Here is a 21942-nt window from a genome sequence, read left to right as displayed (position 1 = left end):
GACTGCTGAACTTAGCTGAATCACGGGCCAATGATGGCCATGGCATTGTGGCATAAGCTGATTAGTGTAGGTTTTAAACTTGAAGATGCCACGTTGCATTCATAGTTGCTCTGTCATACGGGCCTCTTCTTGCAGGAACGTGGGCTGAGATTTTATTCCTGATATCTCCCACTGTAAGAGTTGAATGAGGATGGGCAATTTTATTTCAAATAAATAGTTTTATGAAGAGAATGTCGTGTACTTTTGGAATATTCCTCAGATGGTGGGGCATGTGGTCCATTAGTGGAAAATCTTTAGTATGTGTATTCTTCCTGCCTCTTACATGAGTTGTAACCTTACAGCAGTTGGTAATATCTGTTGTGCACATAAATCCCATTTAATGCCATTTTCATCTTCAGATATAGTTTTCTTTGGCTTAGAGCAGTGGTTCTCAACCTGGGTCACAATCGCTTTGGGGGTTGCATGTCAGATATCCTGCATATCAGATAGTTACATGACAGGTCATAACAGTATCAAAATCACAGTTATGAAGTAGCAATGAAATAATTTTATGGTTGGGGTCACCACAGCATGAGGAACTGTATTAAAGAAGGGTCGCAGCAGTAGGAAGGTTGAGAACCACTGGCTTAGAGGAAGGAAGCAGACCCAACTCTGTTCATGGAAGGGATGTTATCCCTGACTTGGTACTGCAGTGATCTTGAGATGAAGCTGTTGTGTGTGCAGGTCTCTTCTGAAACTTGAACTCTTGGGTGAGGTGAGGTGATGGCTTGACAAGCCGAGTAACTTCCATATTCTGATACATTTCAAAGATTTATAATACTGGTTGGAGTCTTGGATACTTACTGCCGGGTTGCATTGGGTTCATAGGCTTTACTCATTTAGAAGTGCATAAGGATGTGCTTGGGCTAAAACTTTGGAACACAATGCAACAAACTCATAACATCTGAATCCAGACTATTGTTTTCAAAATGTGCTGCCTGGCGGCAGAAGAAAGCTAAAGTCAGTCAGTTTTGCTCAGCTCCTCTGGGACCAGCATTTCCTAAAGGAAGTCAACCCTGGTGAGGAGAACTGATAAAACTGGCAGTCATTCCTCTACAGACAGGAAGGGGACTAGGGTCACTTGTCAGCGACTGGGGTGGCCTCTTCTGAGTTTGGATCAAGCTCTGATTTCTGTAGCCCCCTCATATAGTCAGCGAACTCTGAGACCGGCGATGACTGCCTTTGCTTGAGTGACGAGACATATCCTTCTGTCCCCTGGTATAGGCTGTGGGAGCCATTGTTCTGTTTGGGCCCAGAAGGCTTTCCCCAGAGGAGAGTTTAGCCAAGGTGTCTCCTGAACATGTGTCATCCCTTGAAAATTCTCTGCTGCATCTTGGACCCTGGAGAACCCAGTCTTCAGTGTGCTTCTGCCTGGGAGGGCTAGAGTTCTTTGGGGTGCTGGTTCCTAAGTCCTGTTGTTGTGTAGGTGGTACTGGATGGCATGGGGGCTGAGCATGGGCAGGGCTAGAAGCAGGAACAGAGGCAGAGGCAGAGGCAGGGGTAGGTCTCTGTTTGCTTCTCCAGTTCTCGATTTCAAGGTTTCTTTTGTCTATGGGCAGCTTGTCAATTTTCTGAGCTTTTGAGATTAAAGACTTCCCGAACGTCCCTTGCAGAGACAGGAGAAAGTACCTAGTAGGAAGTAAAAGAATAAAGATAGTTTTTGAGTTGTGGTTGATGCCTTAAAATTTCAACATTGAAAGGGCTCTTAGAACTTTTCTCTCAGGGTGACCTTGTCTTTGTTGTACTCTGAGTGATCACTCCCAAAGCTAAGGGTGGCTGCCTCTGGAGATGGAGGCAGCACGGTAACACTAACAAAACACAACAGTTAATGCTTATTCTGTACCAGGACTGTTCAAAGAGCTTTGCTGATTGCGGACTCATTCTCTCAAAAATCCATGTGCTTGGCACAGTCAAGGACTATGAGGCTGTCTTTGACCCACAATAAGGCACACATGCTTCAGTTACTTGGAGACATTGCCATGAGTGTATTTGGTGCTGTGTTTCTCATGTCTTAGAGAGTCTACACAATGCATAACTACACTTTTATTTCCTTTTGTGTACAGATGTGAAAATGAATCCAGTGCTCTGTCCACTATGAAGCTATGGTCAGACCCAAGAGCTCTAGATCTATAAGCTAGTCTCTTATCTACTGTGTAGGTGTCAGTATTTTTTTTTTTTTTTGGTGGAACTTTATATAATTACCCTTTGCCCAGTGAGGAAACTGTCACCCCCAGGTGAGGTCTGTTATGTGGGTTGATTTTTGCAGCACTTCTTGGCCCTGTGATCACCAGGATACTCTTTCACCGAAAAACCCTTACAGCAGTATGCTGAGGTGATTCTCCCAATGTCCGAAAATTTCTGAGATCTCAGTAGCTCACTCTGACTTGCCTTTTTCCTGCCAAGCTGCATGTAGCCTGTGGGAGACTCTAAATTCATCTTCTGGATCCAAATTTAGGCAAGTGGAAGGGTGAGAAGGTTAACTATCTTGTATCATAGGCCACCCACATTCCTTTTCTGAGTGTTATCTAAAAAGCTACCCATCTGGCTTTGGAGACATTTTACAATGTTATTTTTAAAGCCTTGTAAACAGAGACTCTTATTTTGTTGTATTTGAAAGTTGCATGGTGAACCCACAGGGGGCAAGGGTTTTCTGAAGACTGTAGTAGATCCTACCAGTGCAGATAAAATTTCCCTCATTTTTACCACCCCAGTGAATAAATAGGGAGCCGTGTATATGCTTCAGGAAAGATTGGACTTCTTATCTGGAAACTGAAATTTCTTTAGTCCAATCTCTTACCCAGGACACTGTCTTTCTCCTCCATCCTCCTTGTAGTATCAAGTCTCTACAACAGTCAGGCCCTAGAGGAGTAAAGCTTTGAACAAGAGGGAACTCCTACTCGCTTGTTCCACAAGAGCTCAGTTATGGATAGAGAGAAGGTTAAATACTTGGTCTCATCTGAAGACCATCCTTGAAGAAGGATGAGGGTTGGAATAGTCAGACACAGGGATGAGAAACAAAACCCAGGCCAAGCAGCTCAAGTGTGAAAGTGAGGGGTAGATCCAAGATGGGGGTGGAAGGACTAGAGCAGGCAAGGACTGTGGGTCATGGTTTGGATTTCCTATTTGATTGTAAAGACCCAGGGAAGTCTTTGGGGACTAACGAATGGATGGCTAGATCAGACTTTGATACATTAATAGTGGATAGTGAGAAAAGTCCTAACTGGAGACAAATTATGTAATCTGGGGTATCAGGGGAGTATCTTGTTTATGATGGCAGCTTTAGAAATGGAAATTGCGAATGTATCTGAGAAATACACCACAGGTAGAGGTGTTGACTTGTTGCTGTGCAAACTCTGGATATGCGGCCACAGGATAATGGACAGAGGGTGGCCTGGGCCCTGGCATTATCTGAAGGGAACTCTGAAGAGACTGAGATTTGGAGGGTGAATTGGTGCGTGAAGTTGTAAGTACTTTCTGCTTTTCTTAGACTAAATATGCCAAGTGTAGTTGATAGACTAAACTAGAGAAATGTAGCTGGAATCAAAGAGAGGCCTGTGCTGGGAAGCACCTGTTAAGAAAGTTCTTTCAATTCAGAACAGTGATTTCTGGGTCTGTGGAGAAAACTACAATGGTAGAAGATCAGCGAACCTGGGATGAAGGCTTGGAACTCACTGTATCTAGGGTGTGAGTTGCAGAGGAAAGAAAAGTGGGAAGAGAGTCCAAGAACGCGTAGGTCATAAAAGTCAAGGACTTTTACTAAGCCCCAAGACTGTTACTATTTGCTACTACTAATTAAAAGGATTAAGAGGATGCCCTAGGGTTTAAGCTTGGTATGCTAATCTGTTTTTAAGTCTCTAAAATAGTTTGCATACATCAATGCTTCTAGTTGAAGCGACTTTTGCACTGTCCTTTTGTGTGGGGTGAATTAACTTGACTAAGATTAGTGGTCTACTTATCACAAGATTGGTGAGTAAGATCACTGCCCATTATGAGAAATGTGGCTTTCAACTTTAAGCCAGAAACCGTTTTCTACAGCAAACATTCTATCATGTGGATTTCTATAAACAAACAAGAATTATGCCAAGGTTGTAAGTCAGGAGTCCTTACAACTATGAAAATAATCCCTTCATTATCAGAAGAAATCCCTGTGACCTTAGTAAATAGAATTAAATGGGAATTAAACTTTGTGGTGATAATATGGAATAAGCAAAGATTTGGACTGTATACCATGGTCACTAGCAAGTACATATTTGCTAACATTTCCTCAACTCATTCCTCATCTGTTCAGCAAGCCGTCAAACTGATGCCCATCTGTTCATTCCACATGTGTCAACAGTCCCTGCACATGTTTAAGGGCCTTTATTAAGCTGCCTTGTAAGACTCTGGCTCCAAGCTTTTTTTCTAAGGAAGAACACTGGGCTCATGAATTCTTTTCTAGTTTCCAAATAATATTTGGACTCAAAAAGCTCACTCTGGCCATGATGACCACAGTTGCTTACCTTCAAAATCAAGAGACAAAACAAAACAAAAACCTCCAACTATGGGGCTGGGTTTTCAGTCAGGAGAACCTTGCTCCCACTGTGGTTTGTACTGGTAACATGGACACATCTGGGGACTTAGGTCTTCAGCTGTTTCATGAACCAGAACCTTAGCTCTGCCTACTACTTGGCTGATAGAAAAAAGGGGCGTTGAGGCTGTACAATGTGTACCAACCATGAGTTCCACAGAAAAGCACTAATATTGCTGGTATTTTCCTTGAAAATGTGAAAGCAGGGGTTTTTAGGTTGGAAGTGTCAGAAAATAGTATGCGATCATGAATGTTACACATGTGTTTTAAACTTAAGTGCTATTAAAATGTTGGCTATTTTATGAAAAATTTAAAATTTCGGAGAGAAATCTGAAGTTCTGCTTCTCGGTTCTTTCCTATGATGACAGGAAGTTCTTTGTGTGCACTTCATGTGGCTTGTGGGGACTGCTCCCTGTCCTCCAGGCACTGGGGTGTGTGACTCCTTGACTAACAGAAAAGGGTTACAGAGCTTTAAAAAAATGCTCTCTTACCACACAACACAATTTCTAAGCCAGGGAGGTAGAATGATTCCTCCCATATTACATACATCACCATGGGGGACATTTTGCTGCTCTATGGCTGACCTGGGACCAGAGTCCATATTATTTACCCTCTGTCTTATTGTTCTTTTACCCCAGCACCTCAGTCTCTGGACTACAATCTTAAAGCTCCAGTCAACTTGACCGATTTAGAGTCTTTATGAAGAAACACACCTCTGGGTATATCTGTGTGGTTGGGTGTTTCTAGGAAGGTTTAGCAGAGGAAGGAAGAGCCAGCTTGAGTGTGGGCTACCCCTGGGTTATGAGCAGACAGTGAGCTGGGCACCAGCATTCACTCCTCTCTGCTTCCTGAGCGTGGGTGCAATGTGACTGGCTGCCTTTAAACTTTGAGCCAAAACAAGCCCCTCTTTCCTGAAGTTGATTTTGCCAATCATCTCTCTCAGCAGTGAGAAGTAATACCCTTGGGCTGTGGGGGCTTGTGGAGACTGGGAATTTAAAGGGCATTGCCCAAGAGCTCAAACCTTGGTAGAAGAGCCACAACCGGTGTGAGGAGGCAGATGAGGTAGAATGTGGGATCTGAGAGCTGCCTTTCCATCACCCAGTAGGGATTGGTGGGGCTGTTGCAGGTGACACAAGTGGCGTTGTATATCAGGGAGACGACAAAGTACATCAAGAAGCTGCCGAGAAGGACAAGGCCGTGGAGGAAAGTCTGTGGAGAGGACAAAGAAGATGATGTTGGAAGTTCCGATTAGATTAAGGGACAGCCAAATGCACATAGCTTAGGCAGGCTTTGCTTCCAACTTTTTGAAGAGGCACACATACATATCAAGCACTCACAGAACACAGCAGCTTAATGGATCAAATATCCATATTTGCTCTACCTAGTTGGCTTGTGAAAACTGACTCAGCTTTTAAAATTCTATTTAAAAAAATGTAATGGTTAAGAGCATTCTAGAGAGCAGAATTTGAGGGGAATATTTCAAGTATACTAAACCTTATAGATACAATTAAAGTAACCATATATCTCTTATAAATGGCCTATCTACTTTTAGGGAAGTTTTGTACATGTCATACAGCTATGCTTATGGATACATTCTTTATCATATCTATGTATCCCTTTGGCTTATGGATTAGAAGTTTGTGTCGACTCCTGAGTCTCTATGTTGAAACTCTCAATTGATAGTATTTGAAAATGGGGCTTTGGGGAGATAATTTTAGGAGTCCCCCATGAATGGACTTAGTGCCCTCATAAGCAGCACAAAAGAAGATACCTTTCTTTCTCTTCCTTCCAGGGATATGCAATAAAAGACAGCTGCCTACAGCCTGGAATGAAGGTTCTCCCCAGATAATGCCTGGACCAGGATGCTGACTTTGGACTTTTAACCTCAAGAATGGTAATACATAACTTTTTCCTATTTAAGCTACAACAGCATTTGTTATGACCCCAAGCAAACTGAGGTAACTCGGCAGCTTCTTTCACACAACACTTTGGGAGCCATGTCTACACAGATGGTCTATCTCTAGCTTGTTCATTTTAATTATAGAAGCTTCTTGACTCATGACAGAGTTAGGCGTTATAAACCTGTTGTAAGTAGAAAATACTGTAACTTACAAATGCTTCAGACTATAGCTAACCCTCCAAGTGTCACAGCCTGGCAGTGTAGCACAGAGCATGGGTTGTTTGTGTTGTGATTGCAAGGCTGAGGAGAGGCTGCCAGGCTTAGCTCTGCAGGAGCCTCAGGAGAATATCCCACCATGTGTTGCCAGCTCAGGAAAAGATCTAAATTCAACATTGGAAGGACAGCTTGTATCCCACATGTGTGGTGTTGGTACCAGCATAGAATAAAATGAAAACATAATAAAACAGAAACATAAGTCAAACCATTGCTAAGTTGGGACTATGTGTATTTGGTTGCACAAATATACCACTGTGAATGTTACCACTGATGAACATTTAGGCTTTCTGTAATATATCTATATATTCTATTAAAAACAATGCTTCTGCAGCAAACATTTTTGTATGTCTCCTTACACACATGCAAAATTATTTATCATTATTATTTGTGGGGTGCATACTTAGAAGTGAAATTCTCTCATAGCCTGTGGGTACTTAAAATTCTTCCAGCTGTTTTAAAAATTCACCCTCTAGAACAGTGGTTCTCAACCTTCCTAATGGTAAGATCCTTGAATACAGTTCCTCATGTTGTGGTGACACCAACCATAAAATGCTTTTTGTTGCTACTTCATAACTGTAGTTTTGTGCTGTTGTGAATCGTAATGTAAATATCTGTTTCCCTATGGTCTTAAGTGGCCCTGTGAAAGGGTCATTTGAGCCCTGAAGGGGTTGTGCCCCATGGGTTGAGAACCACTGCTCTAGTCTCTCATTGGTTTATAGTCTGCTAATAGGATATGAATGTTTCATGGTTGTACTTTTTCACCTTTATTTCCTTGGACTGCCTATGTTCATGAGGCATCAGAATTACTCTAGCCATGGAATACAGGTAACTGTCACTTGAACGTAGGTGTGCCTTTCAGCTTCCTATGGGTGCCTAAGGCCCTATGTGAGACCAGAGGGAGGTAGGATGCTTGGGAAAGCGTCTGAGTCACAAGAGCTTTGTGCAAATAATGGATTTATAAAAGAGGTTTGAGGGAATCTTCTGCCATTATAATGTAAGAACACAGCACCCATTTTTGGCTGCTCCCCTGTCTAGAACTCCACCAAAAGCAAGCCATCTTGGAAATAGAGGAGTTAGATAATATTCCGTCCCTAACTTCCTGTCCCCAATGCAAGTTGCCTATTCCTACATCTTGGACTTCCAGAAACCAGAGAAAGTTCTTTTGTTTGTATAGAAATATTTTGTTATAGTAGCATAATAGGCCAAGAAGACAAGTCTCTCTTTATTCCTTATTTTTTTAGTTCATGAAAAAAATAAAAGGTTAAAAAATAGAAATGTTAAGTTTGGTCAAGCTTACTTTATAATCCCTGGAGCTAGTGTTTTGGGAAAAGGATTAGGTTATTTTTGAGTTGCTCTTGACTATGTTTTGGTAAACTTTAAATACCATTGCCATCATCTTCATTGCTACTGTGGTTTTGTGTCCTCCCCTCAGTGGCTTTGCTGGGGTGTGGTTTTACGGAGTTCTGAGGAGTTCACTCTGGTCCGCATACTGATTTTTTTGACCTACCGGTAGCCATGCTCTTAAAGCAAACCATATGTCATGCTTTTTTAGTCACTCAGCAAGAGATTCTTGTTCATCATGCTATTCTTTTTATTTCATGCGCAATTTAGAAGTGGATTTTGGAGTATCGACATATGTAAGGTTTTCTCTGGCTTCTTGATGACTGTTTCTAATTTGTTGTTCAGATGTGTTCTGTGCCCGTTTCTGATAGAGTTGAGCAAATTTCACATAGCATGAGATTTTTATGCATTTCTTATTTTATTTACCAATGAAGAAAACTAGTATTAACTTATTTTCTATGTTTGATTGACATCTTTTCCTGGTTTTAGTTTTCTCATCTTCCTTATATTCTGAAGAATTGATAGAGATAAGTTTTCTATCCTCTTTCTAGCCTTTTAGTGATTAGGCCGAAGTTAAAGATACTAAATAAATGAGGATTCCTGTAAAAATACACAGTTAAATATTTCTATTTTCTTAGCCAAATCAATTATCTGTTGTTTTTGAATATTTTTGCCAAATTCGGTATATTCCTTTTTCCTAGTGAGTGATAAATCTCATAGTTTATTTGAAAATGTCATTAATTTCAAGAGGCAAAATAAGTATGGGTTAGTTATAGACACTAATGGGCCCGTGTACACACAGAGCTGCTCCAGTTGTTTCCCCTCAGGTCTTTGAAGATAATGAAGCCTTTGTTTCTGAGCAGCTTTTGCTTTGGTCTCACTAACTACTGGTCTTTTGGGCAAGTTCTAGTAGGAATTATACTGGAATTGCCCATAATCACTAACAGATTTTAAGTCCATCTCTGGGTTTTTTTCTTTGTCTTGTGCAATTTTACTCTTTACATTTAAGTGGTGAAAATCTATTTTGATTTTTTTGAATGTTTAGTTCTTCAAATATTGCTTATTTACCCTTTCCCCCATTTTTTGACTCCTTTGGTGGAGACATTGGAGTCATTTTTTTTTCAACTACCATTCCTGTTAATAATTTATTACTTGTATGTGATTCCACATGAGTTTCTAATTCTACTTACCAATTTGGTAGCTTTCCTCCTTTCTTTTCTTTTCATGCTGTCTGATCTAGAATGAATTCCACAGACTGTACTTTTAATTTCAATGATAATTTTTCGTTTGGGAGAATTCTTAAAGTTTCCCCTGCTGGCCTCAGTTCCTAGTATCAAAGGATCTTTGACTCTTACATCCCTTGCTCACTGTTTCTGATATAACTATACCCCAGGGGCTTATCAATACCATATTTTTCCACAGCTTGCTTTGTAGGGTAGAGACAACTGGACCAGCACAATAAATGGAGCTCTAGAGTCTCCTACTACACAGGAGCCAGACTCCCTACTGGCATATCTGTGTCCTGCCTTCTAGAAAGCATGATGTACCTGACCTTCTCTCCATTGTGTCATAGTCTCTTCTGGTATTGATGGTCCATAAAGAACATGAACTTAGGACAAAAGGGGCATAGCCAGGCTTATCACTTTGTTCTGTTGTCACACATTAGAGAACAAGATTTTCCAGGATGAGACCTTCCAGACCCAGAGGTTCTCTTGGTGCCTCTTACTGAGCTTGTGATGGTGGTAGGGGGTAAGTTTCATGGCAGAATGTAGGCATGTGTTGAGCCTACTTAGAGGCATTTTCAAAGTTTTAGTATATGCTTTCAGAAACAATTATTTTATCATAGCTATGGGAAAATCTTTCTGTACTGTGATCTCCATGTATGACTTTGTATTGCCAGCAAAGCAGTTAAAAGTTCAAAGATCAGAATGACAGGGCTCAAAACTCACTTCTAGTTTGAGCTACTTGGGGCACACCTTGCTGCGTCTGTTTCTAAATCTGTAAAATGGGGTTACAAAAAAAAAAAAACCTAACACCAAGAACATAGTAAAGTTAAATGAGGTAATGTACGTAAATCGCATAGATTAATATGTGGCATATAATTTTGAGCTCTTTAGAGTTATTGATTAACAAAACTCAGTGAGAGAGCTTGTTCTTTCTCTATACATGATGTGTGGGTGGTTGTAGAGGCTAGAGGTTGATTTTGGTATCTGTTTTCCTCAAACTCCATCTTATTTTTCGAGACAGGGTCTCTCACTCAACATGGGGCTCACTGATTCAGCTAGAATGGCTAGTCAACCAGCTCCACAGATCTTCCTATCTTCACTTTTCTGGCACTGGAATTATAGGTATACTCAATTACCATGTCTGGCTTTTTTTGTGTGTTGGGTATCAAACTCAGGTCCTCACCTTATTAAGCCACTTCCTCAGCCTGCCTTTTTGTGATTTAAGATTCTAAAATATGATATTTGGGAATGCTTGATATGTGGTAACTACATTAAATGAGTAATAGCCATGTATACACAGTTTCAGCTGTACTCAGGCTAGACTTTCCTATCACTGCAGTGCTCCTGAATTTTTCATCAATATAAGTCTGGTTTTGGAACTGTCTCATTGCTTTATGTTGTCATGATGGCTGGATGCTGAGGCCAGCAATGCTAGCATCTTTGCAAATTCTACTGCTTTATAGGGGTGAAGTGAGAGACTCATGGGCTTACCGAGCTAGATCAACTATGTAGAGTAAAAGAACTTGGAGATTTGAGTCAGTCAATGAACAAAAATACGATTTTTAAGCTAAATGGCCCGTGGGATCCTTACCCATGTCTTCATTTCTATTGCCTGGTGCAAGAGGATGGTAGTGAGGGAGATGGTGTTGATTGGTGTTCCAAAGGTAAAGACATCTATATCTGAACCTCGGTAGGTCTAAGGAGGAAGAACAAATGGGCATGTCAAGTAGGCATACCTGGGCTTGCATGGATTTAAGGATATGTGTTCAATACAATGAAGCTGGGAGTCAAGGCAGGGGAAGGAATATGAACTTAGTTAGACATATCTGGGAAGAAGGAATCTTAATTGAGAAAATGCTTTCATAAGATTGTCATGTAGGCAAGTCTGTGGGGTATTGTCTTGACTAATGATTGATGTGGGAGGGGTGCTATTCCTGGGCAGGTGGTCCTGGTTGCTATAAGAAATTAGGCTGTTAAGTGATGGTGGCACATGCCTTTAATCCCAGTACTTGGTAGGCAGAGGCAGGTGGATTTCTGAGATCAGGTCCAGCCTAGTCAACAGAGTGAGTGCCAGCACAGCCAAGGCTACATAGAGAAACCCTGTTTAGAAAAAACAAAACAAGCAGGCTGATCAAGCAAAGAGGAGCAAGCCAGTGAGCAAATTTCCTCCGTGGCTCCTGTTTCCATTCCTGCCTTCAGGGTCCTCCCTTGAGTTCCTGGTTGACTTCCCTCAGTGATGGGCTGTGATCACTGAAAGCTGAAAAAGTCCTTTCCTATCATCAAGTTAATTTTGGTCATGGTATTTTATCACAGCAATAGAAAATCAATGCTCTCAGGTCCAGGGCAGGAACTATAGAGAATAAGAAGCAGAAGACATCATCCTGCCCAAAGGTGCCTCCTCTCCCTGGGAGGCTGGGCCAAATCCTTTGTAGTCACCTCAGAAGAAAGGAGAATTACAGACATGATGTAGTTGAAAGGTGATAGTATCCAGCACATGGCATGCATAGAGAAGGGGCCCCTGCAGGAAGATGCAAAGGCAGAGGAAGTCAGACAACATGCTCTCTGAGAGTACAATCCTTATCTAAGCAGGGCCATGAATCAATTCTGTACTGTCTTCCCAGTGTAACAGCTTTTGGTTTCTCAAGAGACCAAGAAGTGAAGTTTTGCATAAAGTGTTCTGTCTTCTCAAACACCTTGGGTTGGATGTGTCTAGCTACTAATTCAGAGTCTCTGCCATGATGTGTGTAAATGGCACTACCAGTCTGTGATTTTGTATACCTAAGACCAATTTCACACTATGACTTATATGTCTAGGATGGGACTCACCAGGTAAGGGATAAAGAAACAGATGAGACTCTGGTAGAATGCATCGGCCATGGACATCCAGAACACTGGCAGGTTGTAGCACTGCAGAGAAGAACACACCAATAACTCAGCATCCTAGGGAGCCTCTGCTCTGCAAGCATCTCCCTTCTGTGTGGCTGAGCTCACCAATATGATACTTTGCATACCTGTCATCTTAGCTCCACCACTCAAACACACTGCTTTGTAGAAATTATGATGAACCTTCTCTGAGAACTGCTTTCTTGTCCCATAAAATTTGGAGTACAAGGGGACTAAATGCAACTGTGCTTTGGTATCTAGGAAGTGCCGTCAATGCCGTTCATTAGCTCTGTCACTAGGACTGCTATTCTGAAGTCACTAAGTGCTCTCTGAGGTGGAGAGCTCACTCACAGACCAGGATCAATGCTCCCAAGAGTCAGAGATCAACTACTTTAGAGATAAGATTTTTCATCTTATGCTTTGCTCTTCTCCCTTTTTGAGAAAAAGGAAACGTGATTTACTATGGTTTTTTTTTTTTTTTTTTTTTTTTAAATTGTAGATACTCAAGGACTTTGTTGTGCAGCCAGCCTGCCTGTGGGGAGGGTAAAAATTAGAGGAGCCTAAGAGGGGCTGTGCTCCCTCCCTCTCCTCTTTAGCTTGGCTTCTTGGGTGCTGCATTGCTTTCTCTTCTGTCTTTGATTAGGACTTGGTTTGGTTTGATTCTTCGGCTGTCCAGAAAAAAAACAAAACAACAAAAACAATGGCTCTTAAAAACACCATCTATGGCTTTGCCCTCCTCCCTTCAAGGTGCCAAGACACTTGCTGTACTCGCGGGTGTTTCAAAGCTCTTTCCTTACAGCTCCAATGTCACTCTTATCTCTTCTGTCCAGCCTCCTTGTCTGTGCCTTGGCTAATCGCACCACTTGGATTATTTCTTCTGGTCCTTCCGAGCTTCCGTATGGCCTTTATAGAAACGCGCTTGATGACTTCCTAAGCTTTCTTAAGTTTCCCTGAGATAGTGCTAGACTCTATGTTATGCTGAGGTCTAGTTCTGCCTTCCTTCGAGTGAAATAGAAGCATTCTTGAGTGCCTTATTCATTGAGAAGATTAGTTGTTAGTCATAGGGATCCCCTGAACCAGGTGCTACTGTTTGGACATGATTTGAGTGTGTCCTCAAGGGCTTCTATGTTGGAAGGTTGGTCCTCAGTATGGTGATGTTTACCACAGTGCCTAGTGGGAGGTGGTTAGCTTACTGAAGGAGGGTGCTTTTCTGAATGGGATTAATGCTAGGTTTAGAGTGAGTTAGTTTCCATGTGAATGGGTTGTTAGAGTGATCTTGACCTAGGAATCTCACTAGCTTCCTGTCACCCTGTGTGATCTCCCCTTCTCAGATTTATTGCCATCACAATGGATGCATTTCCTCGTTATGATGGAGCTGAGGGGGCTGAGCAGACAGAGCTACATGATCTCAGACTTGTAGCATTAAAACTATGAGCTAAATAAAATCTTTTGTGATATTATCCAGCCCTTGGTGTTTTGTTAGAGAAACAGAAAATGTGCTTGTAACTGGGTCTTGGGCATTTAATTGCTGTACTTCACAGCCTAGAGGGATGGGATCTTACCGTATGTACCCCCCTCCCTAACTCCCCTCCCCGCTTCTGCTATGGCAGTTGACATGGGATATAATTAAAGTGCTATTAAAATATACTTACTGGTCTTATCTAACATTCTTAGCAAGTATGAAACAGACCAGAGTCACCCAAAAGTCACCCAGGAAGTAAATGGCAGAACTGTGGCTAGACAGTAGAGTTCCTGACCCCCCAGCTCAATCCTCTTTCTCCGACCTGCAGGGTTAGAGAGAATCTGATGCCACCTCCCAAGCCTGCCACAGCTCCTCACCTCAGAGTTCTGGCCACTCTTGTATAATTCAGGCAATGCCAGGAGCGTTTCTGCAGAGACATCTTTATCGAGGATTCCGAAGACGATGGGAGGCAAGGAGGTGAAGAAGAGATTGAAGAATATCATCTGCCAATAGTCAATCATGGTGGAGCCGGAGAAACCACAGAAGAACTGGTACCAGAAGAGCAGGTTGACATAACACTGCAGGAAGAGAGCATGCCTTCGTGAGTCAGGTCCCTGCATGCAGTGTGCTGGACTAGGATGGAGAGCATGCCTCCATGAGTCAGGTCCCTGCATGCAGTGTGCTGGACTAGGATGGCAGAGAGCATGGTTTGGGAAGTAGAGGGGCCAGGTTTTAAATCCCCTGGCGTATTCATTACTAGCTCCGTGACCTTGGGCAAACTACATCACCTTTCTGAACATCATTTTGCTCTCTATCACGGCACATCACACACAAATAGTATTCCAGTGGTAATAGAAGGTGGGGGAAGGGATGATCGAAAGCTGAGCTGTGGATTCCCAGGTAAGATGGCAGACTACGGGTAGCTTCTGTGTGAGTCTGTAAAGGAGAGAGCGAAAGTAAGAATAAAGAAACTTGATCCTAAAGAGAAGTAAAGGAAAAGCTTAGGAAAACCAAGAAGGAAGTGACAGGAGCAAAGATGTGTCACACAGGAGAAGCAGGTGACAGAGCCTGGTGCAGGGAGGAGACTGGGCAGGTAAGAAAGCTGGGTGATGTCCCCCCAAGACAAGCCCACAATATTCATGAATCAAATCTGGTAGATTTTGGTGAGACAGCTGCGGATGAGTCAGCAGTGGAGACAAACCCCATTTTGCCACACTGTAACTAGGAGGGCAGCAGCCCAGTGTCATATTAAGAGTGAATTAAGTGTTAAAGACTGAGCTATCCTTGAGGCCCTGAGTTTAGGAAACACCCACAGATCATGGAGCTTCAATTTGACTTGCCATAGGGCTTAGGTGAGAGAAGGCTCAGATGCTGAGCTGTATATGAAGAGAGGGACAATCTCATCTACTCAGAATTGCCCTTAGGTTTGATGATAGTCAAGTCGAAAGCCAGGGTTAGATCAAATTCTGAAGCCACCTGATTTTTAAGGACTCAAACTTGGAAGGTACAAAAATATTAAAGCAGGTCCTCCATGCTCTGGTTGCTTCTCAATAAATTTGGGAGACCCACCCTTTCCCCCAGCTAAAACAGCTACTCCAGGATGGTACCTAGCCCATATCATACAAACCTAAATGTGGCCAGCAGAGTCCCTGATATGCAAGGAAGGAGAATGCCCCCTTTTGAAGAAAGCTCTGGGGAACATCAGACATCTGTCCAACATAGAGTGAGATGTCACATAAACCACAGGACAGGTGAGATGTCACAGTTTAACTGGCCTAGTCCCTCCACACACACTTGTAGTTCCCAGTTTAAAGGGCCAGAAAGAAGTTACCCCAATACTCACCCCTTTTATTTTTTGCATATTTAGCACAATTTTTTTAAAACCATATTGTATTAATTTACATCCATCTAATTTTTACTTATGCATTTTTATTATTTATTTTCTATTTCTTCCCCCTCCTCCACATTGAGTGGTATTTCAACTTTACCTTATTAGCCTTTAAAAGGTAATGTTTTTTAAATTTCTTTTTATTCTCCCTCTTACATTGATGTAATTTTGAACTTTTTCACTATTGAGAGAATTGTTTAAATTCTCTTTTATTTTGGTTCACAACTCTTGCTCTTTTCCTATTTCTAACATTCTTTTCCATTCCTCCCTTTCCCATCAAATTAACTGGGCTTCTCCTTTCTCTTCTCCCTCTCCTTCTTTACCCTGAATAATTTTTAACTTCATGGCTTATGCTACTGTAATTTTTCATTTTCAAAGCTGTGGTCACTGATGGGATGTAACTGATTATTTTCTTTTATTCTTCTCTCATACATTACATCTGGACCACAGTTTCCCATCCCTCCTGCCCCCAGATCCACTCCTCTTCCATTTCCACTTAAAAAAAAAAAGAGCAGGTTTCCCAAGGATATCCACTGAACATGGCATAACAAGTTACAATAAGATTAGGCACAAAACCCTCATATCAAGGCTGGACAAGGCAACCAAGTAGGAGGAAAAAGGTCCCAAGAATAGGCCAAAGAGTCAGAGACACTCCTCACTCCCAGGGCTATAACTGATTTAAAGTATATTTCTAGATCTTGTGTGGTGAGATGCTGTTGCTGCTCCACTAGTTCTCTTTTGACTGAGATTTCAGGGGACTGAACCTTCAAGAGCTCAGTATGAAGGTTCTTCAACCCAAGTGCTAAGGGATGCACAAACTGCTAGACAGAAATTCAATAAAGAGCACACATGACTCTTCAGTAGTAATACAATTTCTCAACTAAAGAACTCAAAGACACTCAAATCAATAACTGGAAGAAGGTTTCAAAAGCTCTGAAAGAGTATATAAACAGGCAGCTAAATTCACCTGGGACTCTAGAAAGGAAAGTCACAACACAGAAGGAACATTCATCAAGAAAATTAAGATTTGAAGAGATTTAAAAAAAATGTTGGCAATGAAAACTCAATGAACCTAATAGAAAACCTGGTAGAAAGCACTGCCCAAAGACCAAAGTGAGCAGAAGAAAGAAATGTCAAGGATGATGAAATCCTGTATTCAAATATCAATAAGGGTAAAAGCAAATGAGTATGACTATGGTGTTCTTAAACTGTGGGGTATGATCAAGTGACAGAACTTAACATGTGGGACAGAAGTAGGGGCTGAGATAAACTAATGATACAGATCATCTAGTCAATGAAAATTATAGCAGAAAACTCTCCAAATATAGAGAGTCTCAAATAGATATGGCCAGAGGAATATGACATAGTAAACATGTCAAAAACACAAAGCGATGAAACAATATTAAAAGTGGTAAGGGGAGGGCTGGAGAGATGGCTCAGTGGTGTGGTATGGATACCATTAGTGGTAAGATGTGTGAACTGTGTTTGAGAGGGCCTGGGTTTAGTTCTGAGTACCCACAACTACTGTTACAGGCTCATAACTGTCTGTTCCTCCAGCTCCAAGGGATCTGATGTCCTTTATGATCTCTGCAGGTACTGCATTCTCATGAAGAAATCCCATACTCACTCACACATAATTAAAAAAATAAAATTTCTTAATAAAGTCATAAGAAAAACTGCTTTAAGAGAAAAATGACAACTCACAGAGGCAGAAATACCAGAGTGGCAGCAGATCTCTAATGAGAAACCCTCAAAAGCAGGAAATCATGGAATGAGCTGTCTTAATCCCTGAGAGTAAATGGCTGGCAACCAAAAGTGCCATACCTAGCACTTTTAAATTTGACAGAAATAAAGACAAATGTCACATATTCTCTCTCATCTCTGGTTCCTATCTTCAAATGGGAATATATTAATCTGTAGTAACTGCAGAAGCCAGAAAGTAAAAAAAAAAAAAAAAAAAGGATAAGGGTAGGGAGGGGTGCTAGGGAGGGGACTAGATAGAGCCAAGTGATATGAATGGGTTAATTAAGAAGGAAAGAGTAACAAATAACACTAAGAATGTTTAAAGTCTTAAAGAAAAAATTAATGTATATCTAAAATTACATACATGTACACACACCTTAAATGAAGTTATGCCACTTGGGCTGACAATGGTCCCCACATCAGCCAGAGGCCATTTAACAAAGCCCCAGCACCAGGTAGGAAGAACCTATTTTTGACTAGTTGATCATGACATTCAAGAGACTCCCCAAACAGTAGGCTATTGCTGTTGCTCTTGGTTGCCTCCTAGTGGCTGAAGACACCATGTACTTTGGACACAACTTAGAAGATTCAAGCTGGGTTTGACCTGAAAGCCTGCTCTCTGAGGATTAACTTTCATGGTACTAGGAAGAGCTATGTAAGTTGACAAGGTGGGAGGATGATCGATTGTTCTACCTGGCTGAGATGCCTGTGAACCATAACAATGACTAGCCCTGCTTGCAAGATACTCCTGAAGGTGCAACAGGAGCAATCATCTCCTGGTGGTAATCAACAGCTCCCTAATTGGACTCAAGGCCTGCTCAACCAGAGAGAATCATGCCTTGTATTGGAAATCTAGCCAACGATCTGGGGATAGTGAGTGGGTCTTAGAGGAGAACCTACTATTATAGGTGGGATAAGCAGACAAGGAGAATTCTGGGAAGAGGAAGGCTGAGTGAGGAGACACCAGCCCGCCATCTAGGGAGCAGCATGTAATGGCACACAGATAAAGCCATAGAACATATGGTGACATATAGATTATCAGAAATGGGCTGAGTTTAAGTGTAAGAGCTAGTCAATAGTTACCCTGAGCTAATGGCCAAGCAGTTTAAATTAATATAATGTGTTTACTTGGGTCTGAGTGGCTGCAGAACAGGCAGGACACAGGAAAACTTCAGCAACATACTGCTGCCACTTTCCTAGAGTGACAGAATTCCTAACTACATTTTAAATACTTACTCTTATACCCATGGGTAAGCATAGCTCTCACCCTTCACCAAAGAAGCCTCTCTTTACAGCAGACAGAGTCTATCACAGAAAACATCAACTGCTCAAAATACTGAGGACAACTGACAGCATGGTGCTCAGACCCAACGGATACATTTACGACACAACTCCTGCACCTAAGGCTCAGGAAACCTTGTAGAAGACTGTAAGAGACATGGGACCAAGAAATCTGTTGTGAGATCTCCTAGAAACAACAGGGAAGCTTTACCCACAATATCCCCCCAATATGGCTGCCTAAACAAGAGCTGAACAATGACAACACCAACAGACATATTATAGTGGAAGGGGGAAATCTCATGGGGCCTCAGCCCTACACAAGAAACTACAGGCAACTAATGACTTGGAAAGAGAAAGAATTTGTCTTCCTCAGGTATGAGCCCTGGAACTGGTTATCCAACACAAAGTGGAAAGCCCTGAAGTCATGCTCATGGAAGCAACACTAAATGGACACAGCAGGTCCTGTTTATAAGGGGAGATGTGAAGGTAGGAAATGGTGTCATTATATTTTAAATAAAATAAAAAAATAGAAAAAACATTCACTAAAGCAGTTCTTCACCACCAAGCCAGCACCACAGAAGACAATGAAAGGAAAAAACTATACACAGAGAAGACAGGTGGTCTCGATCCCAGAAGCACAGGAAATAAACTGAACAAAAGAGACTTAGGAAGGAATCCGCCATGCCTAACCCAGTAAACCACAGCCAGCTGACACTAGCAGAAAAGTAAAGAACAAAACACAACCAGCCAGAAAAACAACCAGCATGACAGGAATTATCTATTGCTAACAACCTTAACCACAACTAGCTTCAAGTCACCAATAAAGACATAGAGCCTGGATGACTGGATTAAGAAAAACTGATCCAATGTTCTGTTGGTGCCATGAAACCGGCCTCACTGGAAGGACACCTACAGGCTGAGAGTCACAGGATCGAAAACTATTGAGTGAATGGAAACCAGAACCAAGTTGTATAACTTTTGTAATATATGAGAAAGTAGACTTCAAAATTAGAAGAAATGTAGGAAGTATCTATCAATAAGGGAATTATTCCTTTATATATCTAAAACAATTGTAATTATACAGATAATATGATATATTTTAAAGATCCCAATACTCCACTAGTAGCCTCCAGGATCTGATAAACACTCAGAAAAGTAGCATAATAAAAAAATTAATATGTATTAAGTGGTTTTTCTGGATAGTAATAATGAACTTGCCAAGAAAGAAATAAGGGGAAAGTCTCTTATGACAGCTTTAAAAAATAAAAATCAAGGAAAATAATAACTAATCAAGGAAATGAAAGAGCTCTACAATGAAAACTTTAAGGTGCTAGAAGATGGAAAGAACTCCTGTGTGCACTGATGGTCAGAATTAACAGTAAAAATAGCAAGATCACCAGAAGCAATCTACAGATTGACAGGAATCCCCATTAAAATCCCAGTGACATTTTTCAAAGAACTAGAGCAAAATATAGGACACACAAAAGGCCTTGGATATTTAAAACAATTCTTATTAGAAAGAGTGATGCCAGAAACAATGTAACACCCCAAATCAAATTATATTACAGAGCTACACTAAAAAACAAAACAAAACAAAAAAACAGCTTGGCACTGTCTGGAAAGGCAGACATGTAGACCAATGTAGACCAATGAAGTCGAACAGGCGCCTTGGAAATAAACTAACATGGTAATAGCAGTCTAATTTTTAAACGAAAAAGTGTCTTTTTAATAAAGGAGTTATTTCCATTTGTGTGTGGTGTCTGTGTATATGAGTGCAGTGCGTCCTGAGGCCAGAAGATGGCAATCAGATCCCCTTGTGTAGGTTAAACATAAAACTAACCATTTTATGTAGTTGCTGAGAACTGAAATCAAGACCTCTGGAAGAGCAGTGGTGTTCTTAACCACTGAGCCATCTCTCTAATGCCATAATTATGTCTAATTTTTAACAAAGCTGTCACACTGGAGAGAAGGCAACCTCTTAAATAAATGGCACTAGGAAAACTGGGTGTAGAAGAATGTAGAAGAATGAAACTAGATTCTTCTCACATCTTGTGCAGAAGTAAATTAAAAATAGATCAAAGACTTTAATGTAAAACCTGAAACTTTGAAACTGCTGTGAGAGAAAACAAGATATAGGCACTGAAAGAATTTTCTGAATAGGGCTTCAATGGTTCAGGCAATAATCCCCCAAACTGAGGAAGAATTAGATGAAATTAAGAAGTGTCCTCACAGAAACATCATCAGGGTGAAAGTCCAGTCTCTATCATGCCAAAAGAAAGACTGTCCACTGTGCATCAAAAACGGAATTCATATTCAGGATCCACAGATAACTGTAACTACTAAACACTACAGTTATCTAACCAATAAATGGGCCAATGACTTTGCAAAAGTATTCACTGTCCTTAGCAGCTTAAACTTGTACTCCCTGATAGCTAACAGCAAGAAAGTAAATGACAGAGGACGATGGAGGAGGAACACTTACAGATTCAGGAACATAGCTTGGGCAGTTACTGTGGAAATCTCTACAGAGGGTCTCTCAAAAATTGAAGATAGAACTGTCATGTGACTCAGCTTTGATGAATACCCCAGTGACTCATAGTAAACACATAGAGGGACTGCATGGCTATGTTTATGGTTGTACCATTCATGACAACCAGGGAATGGAACCAGATGAATAGATGAAGAAAATGTGGTATGTATCTAAAGGTATTTACAAATGTGTGTTCCTAGGTCATGAAACTAGGAAGGGATCATGGGTGGTATAATTTAAAGGGGGTGGGGCATAGGGTAATGCCATACATGTAATAAGAAAGAAGGGGGAATAATTGAGACAACAAAGGGGACCAAGTGGGAGGTGGAAGAGGACTTTGAGGTGGTGTGTGTGTGTGTGTGTGTGTGTGTGTGTGTTAATGAATGAGAACAATGTATAATGGCAGTGTATGAAGAGGTCATGATAAAACATTATTGTGGATTCAAACAAAAATTCATAAAAGTTAGTCCATGAGCTGGAAACCTAATGGGAAGCTGACCCTATGAGGGTTACCACATACCTTCCTGATGGTGATGGTTCACTTTCATAAGGGTGAACAGAAAATCTGCTTAAATACGTCCTTTTCTTTAAAATGCAGTCTCAGTATGGAGGCCTGGTTGACCTGAAATACACTATGTAGACTGGGCTGGACTCAAACTCAGTGTGATCTGTCTGCCTCTGCCTCTCAAGTGCTGGGACTAAGTGCATGTGCCACTACCCCAGGCTTTACTTTTGTTTTGACAACTCTTTTCTGTCCAAGATTCTCCTACCAGGAGTGCTGGGTTCCCACTGCCATTTGATGTGTG

General features: G+C 41.3%; 1 protein-coding gene across 1 annotated transcript in view; it reads right to left on the bottom strand.

Annotated features, from left to right (window-relative positions):
• Window positions 1-213: 213 nt before the first annotated feature.
• Atp10b (ATPase phospholipid transporting 10B (putative)) overlaps window positions 214-21942 on the bottom strand; it is a 184457-nt gene continuing 162728 nt past the window's right edge. Inside the window, exons 19-23 of the mRNA XM_059269901.1 lie at window positions 14072-14272; window positions 12176-12256; window positions 10941-11045; window positions 5628-5815; window positions 214-1668 (exon numbers count right to left, since the gene is read on the bottom strand). Of these exons, the coding sequence (XP_059125884.1) occupies window positions 1182-1668; window positions 5628-5815; window positions 10941-11045; window positions 12176-12256; window positions 14072-14272 (1062 nt within the window). The 3' untranslated portion in view covers window positions 214-1181. The remainder of the gene's footprint in view (window positions 1669-5627; window positions 5816-10940; window positions 11046-12175; window positions 12257-14071; window positions 14273-21942) is intronic.

Source organism: Peromyscus eremicus, chromosome 8a (assembly GCF_949786415.1).
Source record: "Peromyscus eremicus chromosome 8a, PerEre_H2_v1, whole genome shotgun sequence".
Taxonomy (NCBI): domain Eukaryota; kingdom Metazoa; phylum Chordata; class Mammalia; order Rodentia; family Cricetidae; genus Peromyscus; species Peromyscus eremicus.
Note: the sequence above shows the minus strand (reverse complement) of the source record. Positions and strands in the feature narration are given on the sequence as shown.